Genomic DNA, 16,557 nt, shown 5'->3' on the forward strand with positions numbered 1-16,557 from the left:
GAGGGCAGAAACCATCTGGATTCCCCTTGTAAGATTTCTGGATCTCTGTGTATATGTTCCTTCTCCCACCCTGGTGACACTTGCCTGAAGACACTCAATCCATTTGCATTTGATTTGACTTATGCTTCAGATCCTAACAGAATTTTGCCTGAATTTCCCATCTTCTGGGCAGGCTACAGAAATTCACTTATCTATCTATTCATTAATTCAAGAGGCAGTTATGGTGTACCTGCTTTGAATCAGGAACACATTCTAGGTGCAATAGTACAGCAATGAACAAAATGGCAAAAATCCTTACTCTCATAGTGCTTACATTCATTCTAGAGAGGAAAACAAACAAACGAATAACATTGATAGTGTGTCAAGTTGTGGTTAAGTGCTTTGGGGAAAATCAGGGTAAGAGGATCAGGAGGATGGGGGGAGTCTGTTTTTAAAGGTCATGGAAGGTCACACTGAGGTGATAGTCAAATAAACACCCAAAGGTGGTGAGGAGTCATCTCCATTAGAAGGCTAGTGCTCTTAGAGGCAGAGAGAGGCTTTTTCCCTCTGTTATTGTATTATAACAATACAATAGATCCTAGATAGATGCTCAATAATATTTTTTGAATGCATGAATGGATTTGGGAGAAGAGTATTTTCAAACAAAAGGAGCAGCAAGTGCAAAGGGTGAAGTGAGAATGTGTGTTCAGTGTGTACAAGAAGCAGCAAAGAGCAGTGTGGCTAAAGGGTGAGTGAGGGGAGCAGCAGAAGGAGGTGACAGAGGTAGGGTGTGTATGGGGTACAGATCTTGTAGGGGTTCCCTGAGATCTTTTTTGTTGTTGTTGTTGTTAATCCTCACCCAAGGATATTTTTCCATTGAATTTTAGAGAGAGTGGAAGGGAATGGGAGAAACGCAGAGAGAGAAACATGAATGTGAAAGAGACACATCGATTGGTTGCTTCCCGCACATGCCCCAACCAGGGCCAGGGATTGAGCCTACAACGTAGGTACCTGCCTTCGAGTTGACCCTTCTGTCCATGGACTGACAGTCTATCCCCTGAGCCAAACTGGCTAGGGCTCCCTGAGGCTTTGTTAGGGGTCCATGAGGTCAAAACTACTTTCACAATACTAAGGTAATGTTATTTTCCTTTTTCACTCACATATGCTCATGTGTACAGTGGAGTTTTCTAGAGGCTACATGATATGTGATCTTGTAAAAGAAGGAATGCAGAAGGCAGATATAAGAATCCAGTTGTCTTCTTAAGCTAGACATTAAGGAGAGTTGTAAAAATGTAAAACATGTTTATTATTCTCACTAAAATTTTGTTTTGGAAAATATTTTTTTCATAAAATATGTTACTATTAATGAATTGTTATTTTTAAAGGAATTAATAAATATTTACTTTTTTCAGTTTTAACTTCAAATATTGTAAATATTGATAGATCTTTGGTCCCTCAATATTTTTAAGAGTATAAAGAAGCTCTGACATCAAAATTTTGTAGAACACTGTGATAGGGCCTTCTAGGTCATTGTGAAATGTTTGCTTTTATCCTAACACTAGAGGCCCAGTGCATGAATTTGTGCACCAGTTGGGTCCCTAGGCCTGGCCTGTGGGATCGGGCCGTAACTGGCTCTCCGACATCCCCCAAGGGGTCCCGGATTGCGAGATGGCGCAGGCCAGGCCAAGGGACCCCACTGGTGCACAATCGGGGCCGGGAGGGACGCAGGAGGTTGGCCAGCAGGGGAGGGATCGCGGGAGGGCTCCAGGGTGTGTCTGGCTCATCTCGCTCAGTCCCGATCAGCCGGACCCCAGCAGCAAGCTCACCTACCGGTCAGAGTGTCTGCCCCCTGGTGGTCAGTGCACGTCATAGTGGCTGGTCAACTGGTCAGCTGTCTGCCCCCTGGTGGTTAGTGCACATCATAGCGAGCCATTGAGTGGCCTTAGCATATCATTAGCATATTACACTTTGATTGGTTGAATGGACGACCAGACACTTAGCATATTAGGCTTTTATTATATAGGATGGAGAGCCGTAGCTATGGCTCTGGCTGAATCAAACAAGATGAAATTTAGTGAAGATTTTTTATTTTTAAAAAAAGGTCCCTGTAGATCTTAAAAACAAAGGGAGACGTGTTTTAGAGGTAACACATTAGTAAGAAGAGGACTTTGGAGTTTTACTGTACGATGTGTGTCAGCAGTTAGGGGCACATCTCAGAAAGCTCTTTTCTAAATGGGCTTATGTTCTATTGGAGTAAATAGACAATAAGCAAACAAATCATATATACTGTGTCAAGGGTAACAAATGCTAGAGGAAAAATAATGCAAGGTGAGGGAAAGGCTTGTGCTCTTTCATATAAGTGATCAGGAAAGTTTTCTCTAACAAGGTGGTATTTGAGCAAAGACCTGAATACAGTGAGAGAGAAAAAAAAAGACGTGACCATCTGGGTGGAGAGCATCAAGCAGAGAGACTAGGAAGGGCAAAGACCCAAGATGGGCAGCCTGCTGGGGCTGCTTGATGGTCAGGAAGGAGGCCAGTCTGGCTGGAGCATAAGAGAAGGCGGTAAGACATGAACAAGAAATGGGAGAGGGGCAGGTCACTCGGAGGCATATAGACCATAGTAAGATTGGGCAGGTCACTCGGAGGCATATAGACCATAGTAAGATTGTTGTATTTAACTCTGAAATGGGAAGCCATTGGAGCATTTGAGCAGAGGCATGAACTGATTTGACTAACATTTAAGTGACTGCTCAGGCTGTTGTGTGGAAAATATTCAGGGTTGGTGTGGAGGGATTTGACAGTGGAAGCAGAGAGAAAGAGAGAGGCTCTTGCAGTAATCTAATGATGGTGATGAGTGAAGATGGTGACTTTGATGAGGATGGTAAAGGAAGAGATGGTGAAAAGTGGTTGGACGTGGGCTATATTTTGAAGATAGAACAGACAGAAGTTTCTGAAAAATTGATTATGGGATGTGACAGAAATTAGGGTAATTCCAAGGTATTTGGATTGAGCAACTAGGTGGATGGTGGTGCCCTTGCCGAGATGTATAATACTAAAAAAGAAGTAGGTGGGAGGTAGGAGTGGAATCAAGAACTTGGTTTTATGTGTTAAGCTTTTGTGTATGCCTGACAAATTCCAAGTAAGCAATTGATTCAGAAAAGAGAAAACAAATATTTGAGTGCTATTGACTATCTCTAGTATAAAATGGTACTTGAAGACATGGGACTGGAAGAATTCATAAAGCAGAGTTTTTTTCTAAGTGGGTTATGTCTCATTAATGGGTCATGAAATCAATACAGTGGGGACCAGCAATTTTAAAAAGTGAAATAGAGAATATGAGAATATCTCAGTAGTAAAGGTAAATTTATTTTGTGAAAGTTGTTTAAAATTCCACTTATACATATGTGTATAAGAGAACTGTACGTACGATTTTAAAAGTTTGAAAGTCACTGATGTTTAGTGAGTGGATGTAGACTAAAAAGAGACTCAAATGACCCATGGCCATTTCAACATGCAGAGGTTGGAGTTATGTAAGGGACCAGCAACAGACACAGGATGTGGCTAGCAAGGCAAGAGTGTGATATCCTAGAGGCCAAGAAGAGGTGTGATGAGCTGTGACTTGTGCTGTGTGTAGATGGGTTGAGGAAACTAGGGTTGTAAATTGTCCATTGTATTTGACAATGTGCAAGTCATGCATGTCCTTTGTCCTTGAGAGTATCCTTGAGGATACTCTGTGGAGTGGTGGGGATGAAGCCTAATTGTTGTAAGTTCCAAGATAGTGAGAGAAGAGAAAGTCATGACCCCGAGCACAGACAGTTCTTTCAGGGAGTAGAGTAAGCTAATCAGAGGGGATGGAAAGCCATTTATGTTGATGGTGATAGTTCGGTTTGTAGGGAAAGGATTGATGCAGAAGGGGACCAATGAAGTGGCAGTGTGGCTGAGGAAGAAAGGGGGGTTGCGATCAGTTATACTGTGGATAGTTGTCTGTTCATTGTCATAGGAGGGAAGACAGATGAAATGGGTTTCAGTTGCCTTTCAGCAGCCAGTAGGAAGAATTACTGTGAAACAAGACCACCCTTACTTTTATTTATGAAAAGGCTCCATTTCAAAGGAGCAGATGTAGGGATAAATCATGAGAAGAAAAAATAATCCTGTATGGTGTGTCTTTCCTAAATTTACTTGAAACTATATATCCATTGATAACTGGGCAATTATCTTCCTAGCAGACAAGGTCTGTCTGTGGTCTGTCTACTGATTACAGATTCTGGCTCTTGGGCAGCAAGGGGCTGGAGCATGCATCCCGATGTGCTTTTATTTCTCCCTCTGTGTTCTCAGGTGGTAGCAAAACATGGCGGCACTGATTTCTTACTGTGAGACATTTCAGCTTCTTTAAGCTGCAGTCTCCCCATAGATTCTACCTCATGGGGCTATGGTGAAGATTCAATGAGATGAGGTATGGATCTGACAGCTCGTAACTTGTCGGTATCTTAGTTATTTTTGCTGTTATTGATGAAAGTCCTTCTATCTTTCTTGTTTTAACATCTAAGTTTGGCAGGAACTTATTAACGTAGATCTTATTTCTTGAGCCCCTCCCACCCAATGCCACACCTTCCAGAACAGATGGAATGGGACAGATGGAATAGTAAAGTGTGATGATGGAACAAAGAAAGTTTTGAAACATTTTTCTTTCTTTCAGGAAACAACTATCTGAGCTCTCTCATTCTGTTATATAAGTGGCCATTTATTTAGACCTTTTGTTGCTGGGACGATAAACTACTAGATAGTAATAATAATACTCCCACTTACTGGCTCTTGCTATGTGCCTGGCACTGCTAAACAGTTTATATCCATGACCTTAATTCTTGTGATTTATTTCATAGATGAGGAAACTATTTATATACTTGGCTTTGCAATGCTCTTTTTGACTTCTTGTTTCTCCGTGTTATCTGGGGCATCAGCATCAGCCATTATGTTTACTGGGTGTTTGGTTCTGACTTGGTGACAATCACAAAGCAGAGATCACTTCATTTCTGATTCAATTTATTTCTCTGTTGTGAAGAAATAGGTTGTTATAAAAGAAAAAAAAAAACAAAGACAAAAAGAAAAGAAATAAGTTGTTAGCAAAGAGAGTAAAATAAAAAGTTAGAGAAGATGTAACAGAGGGTTATACCAGTGTCTTTCAGAATTGGAAACTTGGAAGACAACTCAGGGCCAATCTGGTCCAGGCTCATCTCAGAGCCCTCTATAGAGGGCCATTCCACAGCCAAGAGTAAGGTTGTATGAGAATTCATAACAAAAGTGCTATGTTCTTGCTAGTTGCTCTTATTCAAATATCAGACACACCCCTGCCTTGCTTCCCACAGCTGCCCACCACAGCACAGAGCTTGAGGGAGATTATGCACATCCAGGTCAGGCAGTGTGGCAACAAGATCCAGGGCCAAGTTCTGGGAGGTCATCAGCAATGAGCAGAGTATAGACCCCAGTGGCAACTATGTGGGGGACTAGACCTGCAGCTAGAGTGCATCAGTGTCTACTACAATAAGGCCTCCTCTCACAAGTATGTACCTCGGGCCAGCCTGATGGACTTAGAGCCTGGAACCATGGACAGTGTCTCATCTGGGGCTCTCGGGCAACTCTTCAGGCCTGACAACTTCATTTTTGGTCAGAGTGGGCCCCAGCAATAGCAGGGCCAAGTGTTACTCCATGAAGGGTACTGAGCTGGTAGACTGTCTTGGACATGGTGCAGAATGGGTGTGAGAATTGTGAATGCCTGCAGGGCTTCCAGATGACCCCACTGGATGAGGGCATGGGGTCTAGATTGGCACACTTCTCAACAGCAAGGTGCACAAGGAGTACCTGACCACATCCTGAACACCTTCAGCATTATGCCCTTGCCTAAAGTATCAGACACAGTAGTGAGGCCCTACAATGCCATGCTGTCCATCCATCAGCTGGTGAAGAACACCTATACGATCTCCTACATCAACAAGGCCCTCTATGACATCTGCTTCAGCACCCTCAAGCTGGCTGTGCCCACCTGCAGGGACCTCATGAGCAGAATCACCAGCTCCCTCGACTTTCCTGAATGTGCACCTGTGCAAGCTGGCCATGAACATGGTGCCCTTCCACCACCTGCACTTACTTTTTTTAATATATATATATATATGTATATGTGTGTGTGTGTGTGTGTGTGTGTGTGTATATATATACACACACACTAGTGGCCCGGTGCATGAAATTCCTGCACATTAAAAGGGCATTAATTAGAGGAAATATTTTAATATTGCTATTTGCCCTTTCTCTATAATAGAAGTGTCAGAGATGAAAGAAAATTAATAAAATGTATATGAAAATCTTCCTTCTGTCAGAGTCTGGGGCGCACCACGGGATCCAGAATCAAGTCCCCGCCCACCCACATGCGCCTCAAAATCATGCAAGACCCAGACCCAGCCAGCCCCCCGCATTGGGCTAGATCCAGACCCGGCCGGTCCCACCCTTGTCAAGCCACGTCAGGCAGGGGGCACAGCCTCAGGTCCCCTGGCCCAGTGCTGGGGTGGGGGGGCGTGGCCTGAGGTCCCCCAGCTTGGACCGGGTCAGGGTGGGCGCACCTTGAGGTCCCCCGTCAAGCCCCACTGGGTGGGAGATGCAGCCTGAGATCCCCTGTCAAGCCCCACGGGGCAGGGGGCGTGACCTGAGGTCCCCCATCAAGCCCCACTGGGCAGGGGGCGCAGCCTGAGGTGCCCCGGCCCGGGGCGAGGGGAGCAGACTGAGGTCCCCCGGCCAAGCACTGGGGTGGGGGGGGCGCACCTTGAGGTCCCCCCTCAAGCCCTGCTAGGCAGGGGGCATGGCCTGAGGTCCCCTGTCAAGCCCCGCCAGGTGGGGGGCGCAGCCTCAGGTCCCCCAGCCTAGCGCCGGGGTAGGGGGTGCAGCCTCAGGTCCGCTGGCCCAGTGCCAGGGCAGCAGGCGTGGCCTGAGGTCCCTCATCAAGCCCCGCCGGGTGGGGTCGTGGCCTGAGGTCCCCCGGCCTGGTGCCGGGGTGGGGGACGCGGCCTGAGGTCCCCTGGCCTGGCGCCAGGGCGGGGGGAGCAGCCTGAGGTCCCCTGGCCTAGCACCGGGGTGGGGGGCACACCTTGAGGTCCCCCATCAAGCCCCGCCGGACAGGGGGCGCGGCCTCAGGTCCCCTGGCCCAGTGCCGGGGCGGGTGGTGCAGCCTGAGGTCCCCCGTCAAGTCCCGCCGGGCAGGGTGGCACGGCCTGCGGTCCCCAGCCTGGTGCCAGGGCAGAGGGCACGGCCTGAGGTCCCCTGTCAAACCCTGCCAGGTGGGGGGTGTGGCCTGAGATCCCCTGTCAAGCCCCATGGGGGCGGGGGCGGAGGGGGCACAGCCTCAGGTCCCTGCTGATTGCTCGTTAAGACCCGTTACGGGAACTCGGCCTCCACTGTAGGTGCAGCCATCTTGTGTTATGGAAACCCCCACCTCCTCTGTGGGTGCCGCCATCTTTGTGGTGGAGTGACGGTCAATTTGCATATTCCCTCTTTATTGTATTGGATATTTCAGAGAGGAAGGGAGAGAGAGATAGGAACATAAATGATGAGAGAGAATCATTGATCGGCTGCCTCCTGCACGCCCCCTACTGGTGATTGAGCTTGAAACCCGGGCATGTGCCCTGACCAGGAATTGAACCATGACCTCCTAGTTCATAGGTCAATGGTCAACCACAAGTTATGCCAGCCAGGCCCTATCTACATTTCTTCCTGCCCAGCTTTGCCTAGCTCACCATCTAGTGCATCCAGCAGGACCGGGCCCAGACAGTGCCCAAGCTCAACCAGCAGATGCTCAATGCCAAGAATATGATGGCTGCCTGCTGCCTGCAACCTCTGCCACAGCTACTACCTGACCGTGTCCACCATCTTCCATGATCGCATCACATGTCCCTAAAGGATGTGGACAAGCAGATGCTGGCTATCCAGAGCAAGAACAGCTGCTACTTCATGGAGTGGATCCCCAACAATGTGAAGATGGCTATGTATGACATCCTGCCCCATGGGCTCAAGATGTCCTCCACCTTCATCAGCAATAGCATAGCCATCTAGGAGCTATTCAAATGCATCTCAGAACAGTTCACAGACATGTTTTGGCGCAAGGCCTTCCTGCACTGGTACACGGGTGAGGGCATGGATGAAATGGAGTGCACTGAGGCCGAGAACAACAAGAATGACCTGGTGTCCGAGTACCAGCAGTATCAGGACACCATGTCCCAGAAGAAAGGCGAGATATATGAAGATCATGAGGAGGAGTCTAAGACCCAGGACCCCAAGTGAAGCACCTGGAGGGCCAGGCCAAGGCCTAGAGCCATGTAGCCGCTGATGCCACCCCAGCCTTGTGCTACCAGCTCCTATCAAGTCACCCTAGGACTTCTAGAGTTCCTCAGTATTTATGGCACTCAGTTCTGTCTTCCCACCATAGGTCATTTCCATTTTTGTGTCACTCATTTGTCTTTGCTTTGTCAGCTCTGGGCCTGAAATTTTGTTTTGTTTTTTTACTGGTTTGTGTTCATATTTGGGGGGTTGTGGGGGGGAAACTTAAAAATTTTATTGCTGTCAGATTTAAAAAGAAAGAATATCAGTCCCTCCCCAGGCTGACCATAACATTGCCAAATACAACTTTTTGGTAGCATATTAGGAATCTCCTCTGTTACATATCTCCCATTCTCCTCCACTCCCCTAGCCACACAGACCAAAGCTAATGGATCACCTCAGGATTGGTCCAGTATGGGGCTGCTGGGTTCCCATATAGAAACCTGAGATGGGGTTCTGTTCCCCTCATCAACTCCACAGTAACAGTACATTTCCACTATATGTCAGGTTCTAGCTCCAGAGACTTGGTCCCCCAGGCAGCTCTGTCCTTGTAGAAATGCAGGTGCTGAGGAGGTCTGGTGACTAAAGAGCAGCTCAATGGAATAGAGGGGACATGCAGGTGAGGGTGGGCTGTTTTCCCATTACCTGGACATCCTACTGAGTGTTAGTTTGGTGTTAAATGGAATGGAAAATCAGAAAAGAGCTGAGGGTGGAATACCTCAGAAACTAGAGGATTAAGAATATACGAGGAAGACTGCTTTCCTTATTGTATTTTGAGCTTTCTTCCTAGGTACCTAGTGAACCTTACTTAAGGGCTATGAGAGAGATGAGAAGCTATTGGTACAGGAGCTGGGAAGGCGACAAGCAGTTTTATTCCTAGATGATCTAATTCAGCTTCAGCTAGCCCAGGGGTGGGCAAACTTTTTGACTCGAGGGCCACAATGGGTTCTTAAACTGGACCGGAGGGCCGGAACAAAAGCATGGATGGAGTGTTTGTGTGAACTAGTATAAATTCAAAGTAAAGGAGCGGAGGGGAGAGCAAGAGAACCCTCCGCTCTTTCGGCTCCGCGGGCCGGATAAAACAGCTGAACAGGCCGGATCCGGCCCGCGGGCCGTAGTTTGCCCACGGCTGAGCTAGCCCATTGCTTCGCTGAGCAGAGGGCCTCAGTATCCCCATCCACAGATGACAGTGGCCTGGACAGCCCTTGTTTCAGAGACATAACATGAAGGAAACTCTATAATCTGAAGGCACTTATCATCTAAACTAGAGGCCTGGTGCATGAAATTTGTGCACGGGGGGGGGGTCCCCTCAGCCCAGCCTGCACCCTCTCCAATCTGGGACCCCTCGAGGGATGTCCAACTGCCGGTCTAGACTGGCAGTCGGACATCCCTTTCACAATCCTGGACCGCTGGCTCCTAATCGCTCACCTGTCTGCTTGCCTGGTCGCCCCTAACTGCCCCCCCCCCTTGCTGGCCAGGTTGCCCCAGCTGCCCCCTCCCTGCTGGCCTGGTCGCCCCCAACTGCCCCCCCTGCTGACCTGGTCACCCCCAACTGCCCCCCTGCTGGCCTGGTCGCCCCCAACAGCCCACCCTGCCAGCCTGGTTGCCCCTCACGGCCCCCCCGCCGGCCTGGTTGCCCCACGCGGCCTGGTTGCCCCACGCAGCCTGCTTGTTCAGTCATTTGGTCATCCCTCGGGCTGGCCCTGGGCAGCTGGAGGGCTGAGGGGTACCATCTTGTGGCTGTGGGTACCGCCATCTTTGAGGGTGTGGCAGTCAATTAGCATATTCCCTCCTTATTGGCTGTGGGTGCCACCATATTGTGATGGTGTGACAGTCAATTAGCATATTCCCTCTTTATTAGATAGGAGGATTGCCTCCCAGTGACATCCCAAAATATGCTTCCTAAATGCCTACTTCTAAGATCTATTTAGACAAGTCAGACTTCTGACTGAATGAGCTGGGAAAGAAGTGTTTAATATTTAAAATAAGATTCAAAAATTTTGCACATTGCCTGGTTTAATGGTGCAGTGGCTAGGGAGAAAATTGACTGAACTCGACTCTGATTTTATACTCTTAAAGTATAATTCTTACTTTGTTGTTTTGTTTCTCTTTTCTTTTTCTATTTTTAAATATAATTCTCCCCTGTCCCTCAAATAACCACCCATCTATTCTAAGAGCTAGAGATTGAGTGTTCTCATAACCAGCCATGAGTCAGTGACAACCGACTTTTTGCTTCTGTTGTAAATAGAAACAAACACTGCTCCTGCATGTACTTTATAGACAGCCTCTCCAGCACTTTCCTCCACTGCCAAAGGATGTGCACGACTTCTGAGTCAGCAGTCATCTGCCACGGGACAGAGCAGCATGCAGAATGTTGTCAACTGGTAGAAATTGCACCAATGCCCTGCAAACCTGGCATTCATCTCCTCTTCCTCTTGCCTACTCAGGCTCCTCACTTCTCTTATCTCTTCCTTCCACATGTTGGCTTTTCAGTCCCCAGGATTTCTGGTACCTTCCAGCTAGGTTTCCTGGTCTGTAGGTTCCTGTGATTATGAATGTTGATTTTTACCAGGATATTTGGGATATAGCATATACAGGGGTGGTTCATGAAGGACATGATCAAGATCTGACTTTCAGAAATGAGGGAGATAACAGGAATGGCCCTTCTGCAATTTTCCCCAGCTGCTCTAAGAGTGAATCAGAATGCCAGATGAGTCCCTTTGATAAATGAGACATCCGAGTCTGTAGATCTACAGAACAACTGTTCCACCCTGAGTGTCTTCCCACTGCTGTCATTTGGCTTGCAAAGTAGGAAAAGTGAGGCAGCCCGAGGGAATAACTGTAGTGTAGTCTTACCTTGGGTGCCTGTCACATTGTTCCAGGAACCAACTTACTTCTATTTATCTGTTGTTATTAGTGACCCGCAGGTCTAAATCCCTTCAGCTGGGCACTTAATACTTGCCTGCCACTTGGAAGCAGGCCCTTGCTCAGCTGTCTGGGAGCTTTGGCCGAAACCTGTAAATTTCAAAGTATGTTATATCAACAGAAGGGTTAGGGGCCAGTTATTAGTGGAGGTTCATCTGTGCTGGCATTTGATTTGGATTCTCTGTGGTGGTTAGCAACTCTTTGGAAGTGAATATTTATTTCAGAGTGGGCGATAGCCAACCAAAAGGTGTTAGCCTACATAGGAGAATGCTTCTCTGAAAACAAAAGCATGAGACTCTTTTAGGGAAGTCTGAGCATAAAGTGGGCCTTATGACAGGGGGAAGGGCTTTTGGAAACACATATTACAGGATCTTTAATGTGTTGGTTTTAGCAATAAAATTATAATACTGAGTGCTCCAATTCTGGGAAGGAGTGGAAGGTGGCTGCTGCTTAGGAACAACAATAACAACAACAAAAAATCATTTTCTTTCTTGACAAAAGGCAGAGAGATTAGACCAGGTGTATGAAAGCTTTCCAAACATTGTGACTGGTGGAGTTAAAGTTGATGATGAACACAGGTAGGGTATGCAAAGTGGCTTGCAGAGTGCTGTCTGTTTGCCAGAACAGCAAATAAAGCTACAGAAATATCCACAGAGAGGTCCCTTGGCAGAACAAACACTCTAGGACCTTTGTTTCTAGTCCTTAGTTATGACCTGTCACCCTTCTGCCTTTGGATAAACACTTGTTTTTTTTCTGCCTCTACAGCCATCTTTTGAAAGAAAAAGAATGGGCTCTTTATAGAAAATTTAAAATATTTCTCTTTCTGTTAAGGCTACCTAGAATAAACTTTTATTTAGGGGAAACTGGAGATGAATTCCAGTTAATTCCACTCCTTACTGGATTCTTGGGCAGATAGATATTGGAAGTTTCTTAGTAGTGTAGTTTTTATATCCAAAGCTAGGAGGGGTTGTTGAGTAAGTGATATATTTGGGAGGAGAAGCCAAGTCAGTGTATTTTGGGTAAAGAATTACCGTCTTTGACTTAGCCTCCACAGTACATGAAGAGAATGCATCTGTTGACATAGAAAACAAAGGGAAATGGCTGTACCTTGTATTGAGTTATTAACTTTCACTCATGAAACTTAAGATACATTTTCAGTTGATTTGGTTAACCTTATGATATGGTGAGGTTTGGAGCGAGGCAGTATGTTACTTCTACCTCACAAAAGGGGATTCTGTTTCTCAGAGGCCTACTCATTGTAAGAGCTTCAGGAGAGAACATGGATCTCTGTTCTCAGTCTGGAACTTGGTGCCTGTCTTCTGAGAATGGATTTCATTAGCACATACAGTTTGGTGGCTCCCACTATCATTGGGTTGGTTCATTAACAGTGGGTTACTTCTACACCTGTACACAGTGGATCAACAACTCACTTCTTCCACCTGCCCCCATCTCCAACAGTAAATCCTCTTTAAAGCAAAGTTCCAGTGTAGTCCTGTTTGTCACACTAGTGGTAAATTGGTGATGCTGCCGAAACCGGTTTGGCTCAGTGGATAGAGCGTCGGCCTGCGGACTGAAGGGTCCCGGGTTCGATTCCGGTCAAGGGCATGTACCTTGGTTGCGGGCACATCCCCAGTGGGAGGTGTGCAGGAGGCAGCTGATCAATGTTTCTCTCTCATCGATGTTTCTAGCTCTCTATCCCTCTCCCTTCCTCTCTGTAAAATATCAATAAAATATATTTAAAAAAAAATTGGTGATGCTCCTGTGGTGGACCATCATGACTACAGCACCAGAAATGCATACTGTGACCATGAAGGTATTCTTGGCACTAAACTTAGAAAACTTCAGAATTAGAAGAGCGTCTTACTGCCTTGCCCTCCCTTTCTGTTCTTCCTATGGATTAGTTTTGGTCTTTGGCCCTTTGCCTCCTTCCCCCCCAATTATACTTCTAAAGAGTGATGATAAATAAAACATAGTACAAAAATTATGAAAAAGACCCAAGGGAGTGAGTGGATAAAGTAGGACCTAATGTACCATCTCTCATCTTAAAGCTTCTTCCCAGCAAACACAGGATGGTGGGTGTATGGATAGATGTTTCTGATAAGTGGAACATATAGACATCATCATTATTATTGTCAAATATATCTGTGGGAAAGTGAAATGGGTATAAGATCTTCCCAACCTGCCATATACTATATGCAGTGGCAGGACTTTTTCGGTCTTTAAATACCTGCTGACTTTGATACTTCTGAACTTTGTGCTTTTTCAACTGCTATGACACTACCCTTTGGTTCTCTTCAGACCTCTTTTCCTGTGCCTCATAATCTTGTTCTAGAAAGCTCATCTATCTCTGCCAGTTCCTTACAAGTTTATGAGTCCCAGGTCTTATTTAAAGCCCATGGCTCTTCTCTTACCACAGACTGCCCTTGTGTTCAGCTATCATTGGTTCAACTACCACCTGTATGCTAATGATGCCTAAATCTAGGGCTGGGTCCCTAACTACTCCCCAAGCTGCAGATTCATACCTGCCTAGTGAGCATTTCCACAAAGGCAGCACAAACATATCAGGTCTAAAAGGTAACTCACCACCCCATCCTTACAAATGAGTTCTTCTGTTTTTAATCCCCTGGCCTGATGTCTTTCACTCAGTGGCCAGGAAACCTGCGGATCATTTTTGACTCTTTTACCTTAAGAGTCACTCACAAGCCTTCCTGTTTCACTTCTTTTTCCAGGTCCTACACTTCTTCCATGCCTGCTAACACTTATTTACCCTGAAAGACTCAGCTGTCACTTCTCACAGGTTCATCTTCAATGAGGACTCTCTTCCTATGACTTAGGTACTCTGCCTTAATGTTCCCAAATCCCTTGTGCCTCTCTCACAAATGACACTTAACATAGTACATTTAACATTCTGTTTATGAATATGTCTCACCACTGAACTGCAAATCCTTTGTTGTACTAATCTTTCCTTCCCCAATACCTCAGTGCCTGGAGTATAGAAGGTATGCAATATACATTTGTTGAATGAATGACTAGAATGCTTAGGAATTCCATTGAAAAAGAGTTATGTCTCCTAGAAAATATTTGTAGATAAAATTTTGATTTGCTTACCATTCTTTTTTCTTCATTTTTGTTAGATTAATCTGACAGTGTCAAGTGGACCAACCGCCATCCCACTGCCCTCTTTGTCTGGTATGCTGAGGGTGGGGAAGCATGGAGGAGAGTAAGAATGAGACAATGAATCAAGCACACACCCTCTTTGACCAGTTTGTGCAAGCTACCACCTGCAAGGGGACTCTTAAGGCCTTCCAAGAGCTCTGTGACCACCTGGAACTGAAGCCTAAGGATTATCGCTCCTTTTATTACAAGCTCAAGTCTAAGCTCAACTACTGGAAAGCCAAAGCCCTCTGGGCAAAGCTGGACAAACGGGGCAGCCACAAAGACTACAAAAAGGGAAAAGCATGTACTAACACCAAGGTAAGCTTTGGCTGTTCTGAGGCCTTGGCGTCATTGACCTAAGGATTTAACCAGTAAAGAAAAGATTTTGAGTAAGGGTAGGCCTTGAAAAAAGGATCAAGCTGACTGGGTGAAAAATAGGCCAAGTCAGCCATGATCTAGTATAGGAAGTCAAACCTTATAGCTTGTGAAGGTTTATGGAGCCATTATTTATGTTCATTTGACTGTTCCATGTGCCAAACTTTATTCTTATTTCATGTATTCATATATTGAACACTCAGGGTTTCAACTATTTCAGAATAACTTCAATGGTGTAGCAACTTCTTTCTTTTGCTGAGGCTTTGTTTTGAATCTCACATTGATCAGCTGCCTCCTGCACACACACAAACCCTGCCCTCCCCCACTGGGGATCGTGGATGCAGGTCATTTAGCAAAGAAGTAGCCAGGCCCTGTTAGCATCCTGTACAAACACGGCTTCATGGTGCTTGGCATATCAACTTTACAAAGTCATTGTTCTATACTAAGTAACTGGTAAAGTATAGATAGTATCTGCCAACTTGGGAATTTGCCACAAGCTTCAGACCTCTTTTTATCCATATTTCAGAAGTATGTTTTCTTAAGCAAGGTACTTGTGAACCAAATTATTTCCTTTGGCTTCTTCACAAAATTCAGAAACAGTGTTTTCATGAAAAAGGTAGACCTCAGCAAAGACCTGAGCTATTCAGTCAGCTGTGCAAGGAAGGGTAGGTGTGAGGAAGTAGAGAAAGAACAATGCATTTCCTGCTTATATAAGAACACATCATCTGGGAGAAAGCTAACACATAAACAAAGTTGCAAATGACTTCATGATTATGTCATTAATGCTCTTTCATGAGCTTTAATTTGCCTAGTGTAGGTACTTAGAGACCCATCCCCAGTGGATTTGCATATGGTTAATTTTTTTACGTAGTTTTTTATTGATTTCAGAGAGGAAGGGAAAAGGAGAGAGATACAAACATCAGTGATGAAAGAGAATTATTGATTGGCTGCTTCCTGTACACCCACACTGGGGATCAAGCCTGCAACCTTGGCATGTGCCCTGACCGGGAATAGAACCATTACCTCCTGGTCCATAGGTCTATTTTCAACCACTGAGCCACGCTGGCCAGGCCATTTAGTTAGCTATTTATCAGCAAAATTCAAGAAATTCAAAGTCATGACTTTAAGAGTGAGTTCTGGAGTTTTATTAAGGATAAAAGGAATTCAAAGCCAAAATATTGCATGTTCTGTTTTTTTTCTTCTGCACATACAATACAAATTAGTTAAGTGTCCAGTCTCACCCTGAGTACTTCTGTAAAATATGGATTTTCAAGATCATTTTCCTGGACTTTCAGTCTAAAGATATGGTTTAAGAACTTTTTCCAGTCCTAGCTGGATTTGCTCAGTGGATAGAGCGTCGGCCTGCAAACTGAAAGGTCCCAGGTTCAATTCTGGTCAAGGGCACATGCCCAGGTTGTGGGCTCGATCCCCAGTGGGGGACTTGCAGGAGGCAGCCGATCCATGATTCTCTCTCATCATGGATGTTTCTGTCTCTCTCTCCCTCTTCTTTCCTCTCTGAAATCAATAAATAAATACTAAAAAAAAAAAAATAAGAACTTTTTTCAGCACATAAAAGTTTGGCTCTTGCGATGTTACCGCCTGGGAATCATTTGAGTGAAAGACCCATTCCAGGACTCTAAGGTTGCCAGGACTATGTATTTAATAATCTGTGTCTTCTTGGACAGAAATCTGCTTGACTTAGAAACCTTCCAAAAGATCCTCTCCCGCCCAGCCAGTGTGGGTCAGTGATTGAGCATCAACCTACGA

At 45.7% G+C, this 16,557-nt stretch overlaps 1 protein-coding gene and 1 pseudogene across 26 annotated transcripts in view; both read left to right on the plus strand.

The window, feature by feature from the left end:
• The window catches only part of MICAL3 (microtubule associated monooxygenase, calponin and LIM domain containing 3), a 294,200-nt gene that overhangs the window by 106,778 nt on the left and 170,865 nt on the right, over window positions 1–16,557 (plus strand). For 24 of the 25 annotated variants that reach the window (XR_013960066.1, XM_080658695.1, XM_080658702.1 and 21 more), the window contains exon 2: window positions 14,394–14,733. Coding sequence is in view for 24 of the 25 variants with exons in the window: in XM_080658695.1 (XP_080514821.1) it covers window positions 14,470–14,733 (264 nt within the window). In the remaining variant the exon portion in view is untranslated. Of the gene's footprint in view, window positions 1–13,988; window positions 14,094–14,393; window positions 14,734–16,557 lie in introns of all 25 variants that reach the window. The other variant, XM_080658692.1, reaches the window with a different exon arrangement.
• LOC308244143 (tubulin beta-3 chain-like) lies at window positions 5,373–8,298 on the plus strand (annotated as a pseudogene). The gene is made up of 2 exons: window positions 5,373–6,074; window positions 7,762–8,298. The product of its transcript is annotated as a tubulin beta-3 chain-like (transcript).

Source organism: Plecotus auritus (assembly GCF_963455305.1).
Source record: "Plecotus auritus genome assembly, chromosome: 3".
NCBI lineage: Eukaryota > Metazoa > Chordata > Mammalia > Chiroptera > Vespertilionidae > Plecotus > Plecotus auritus.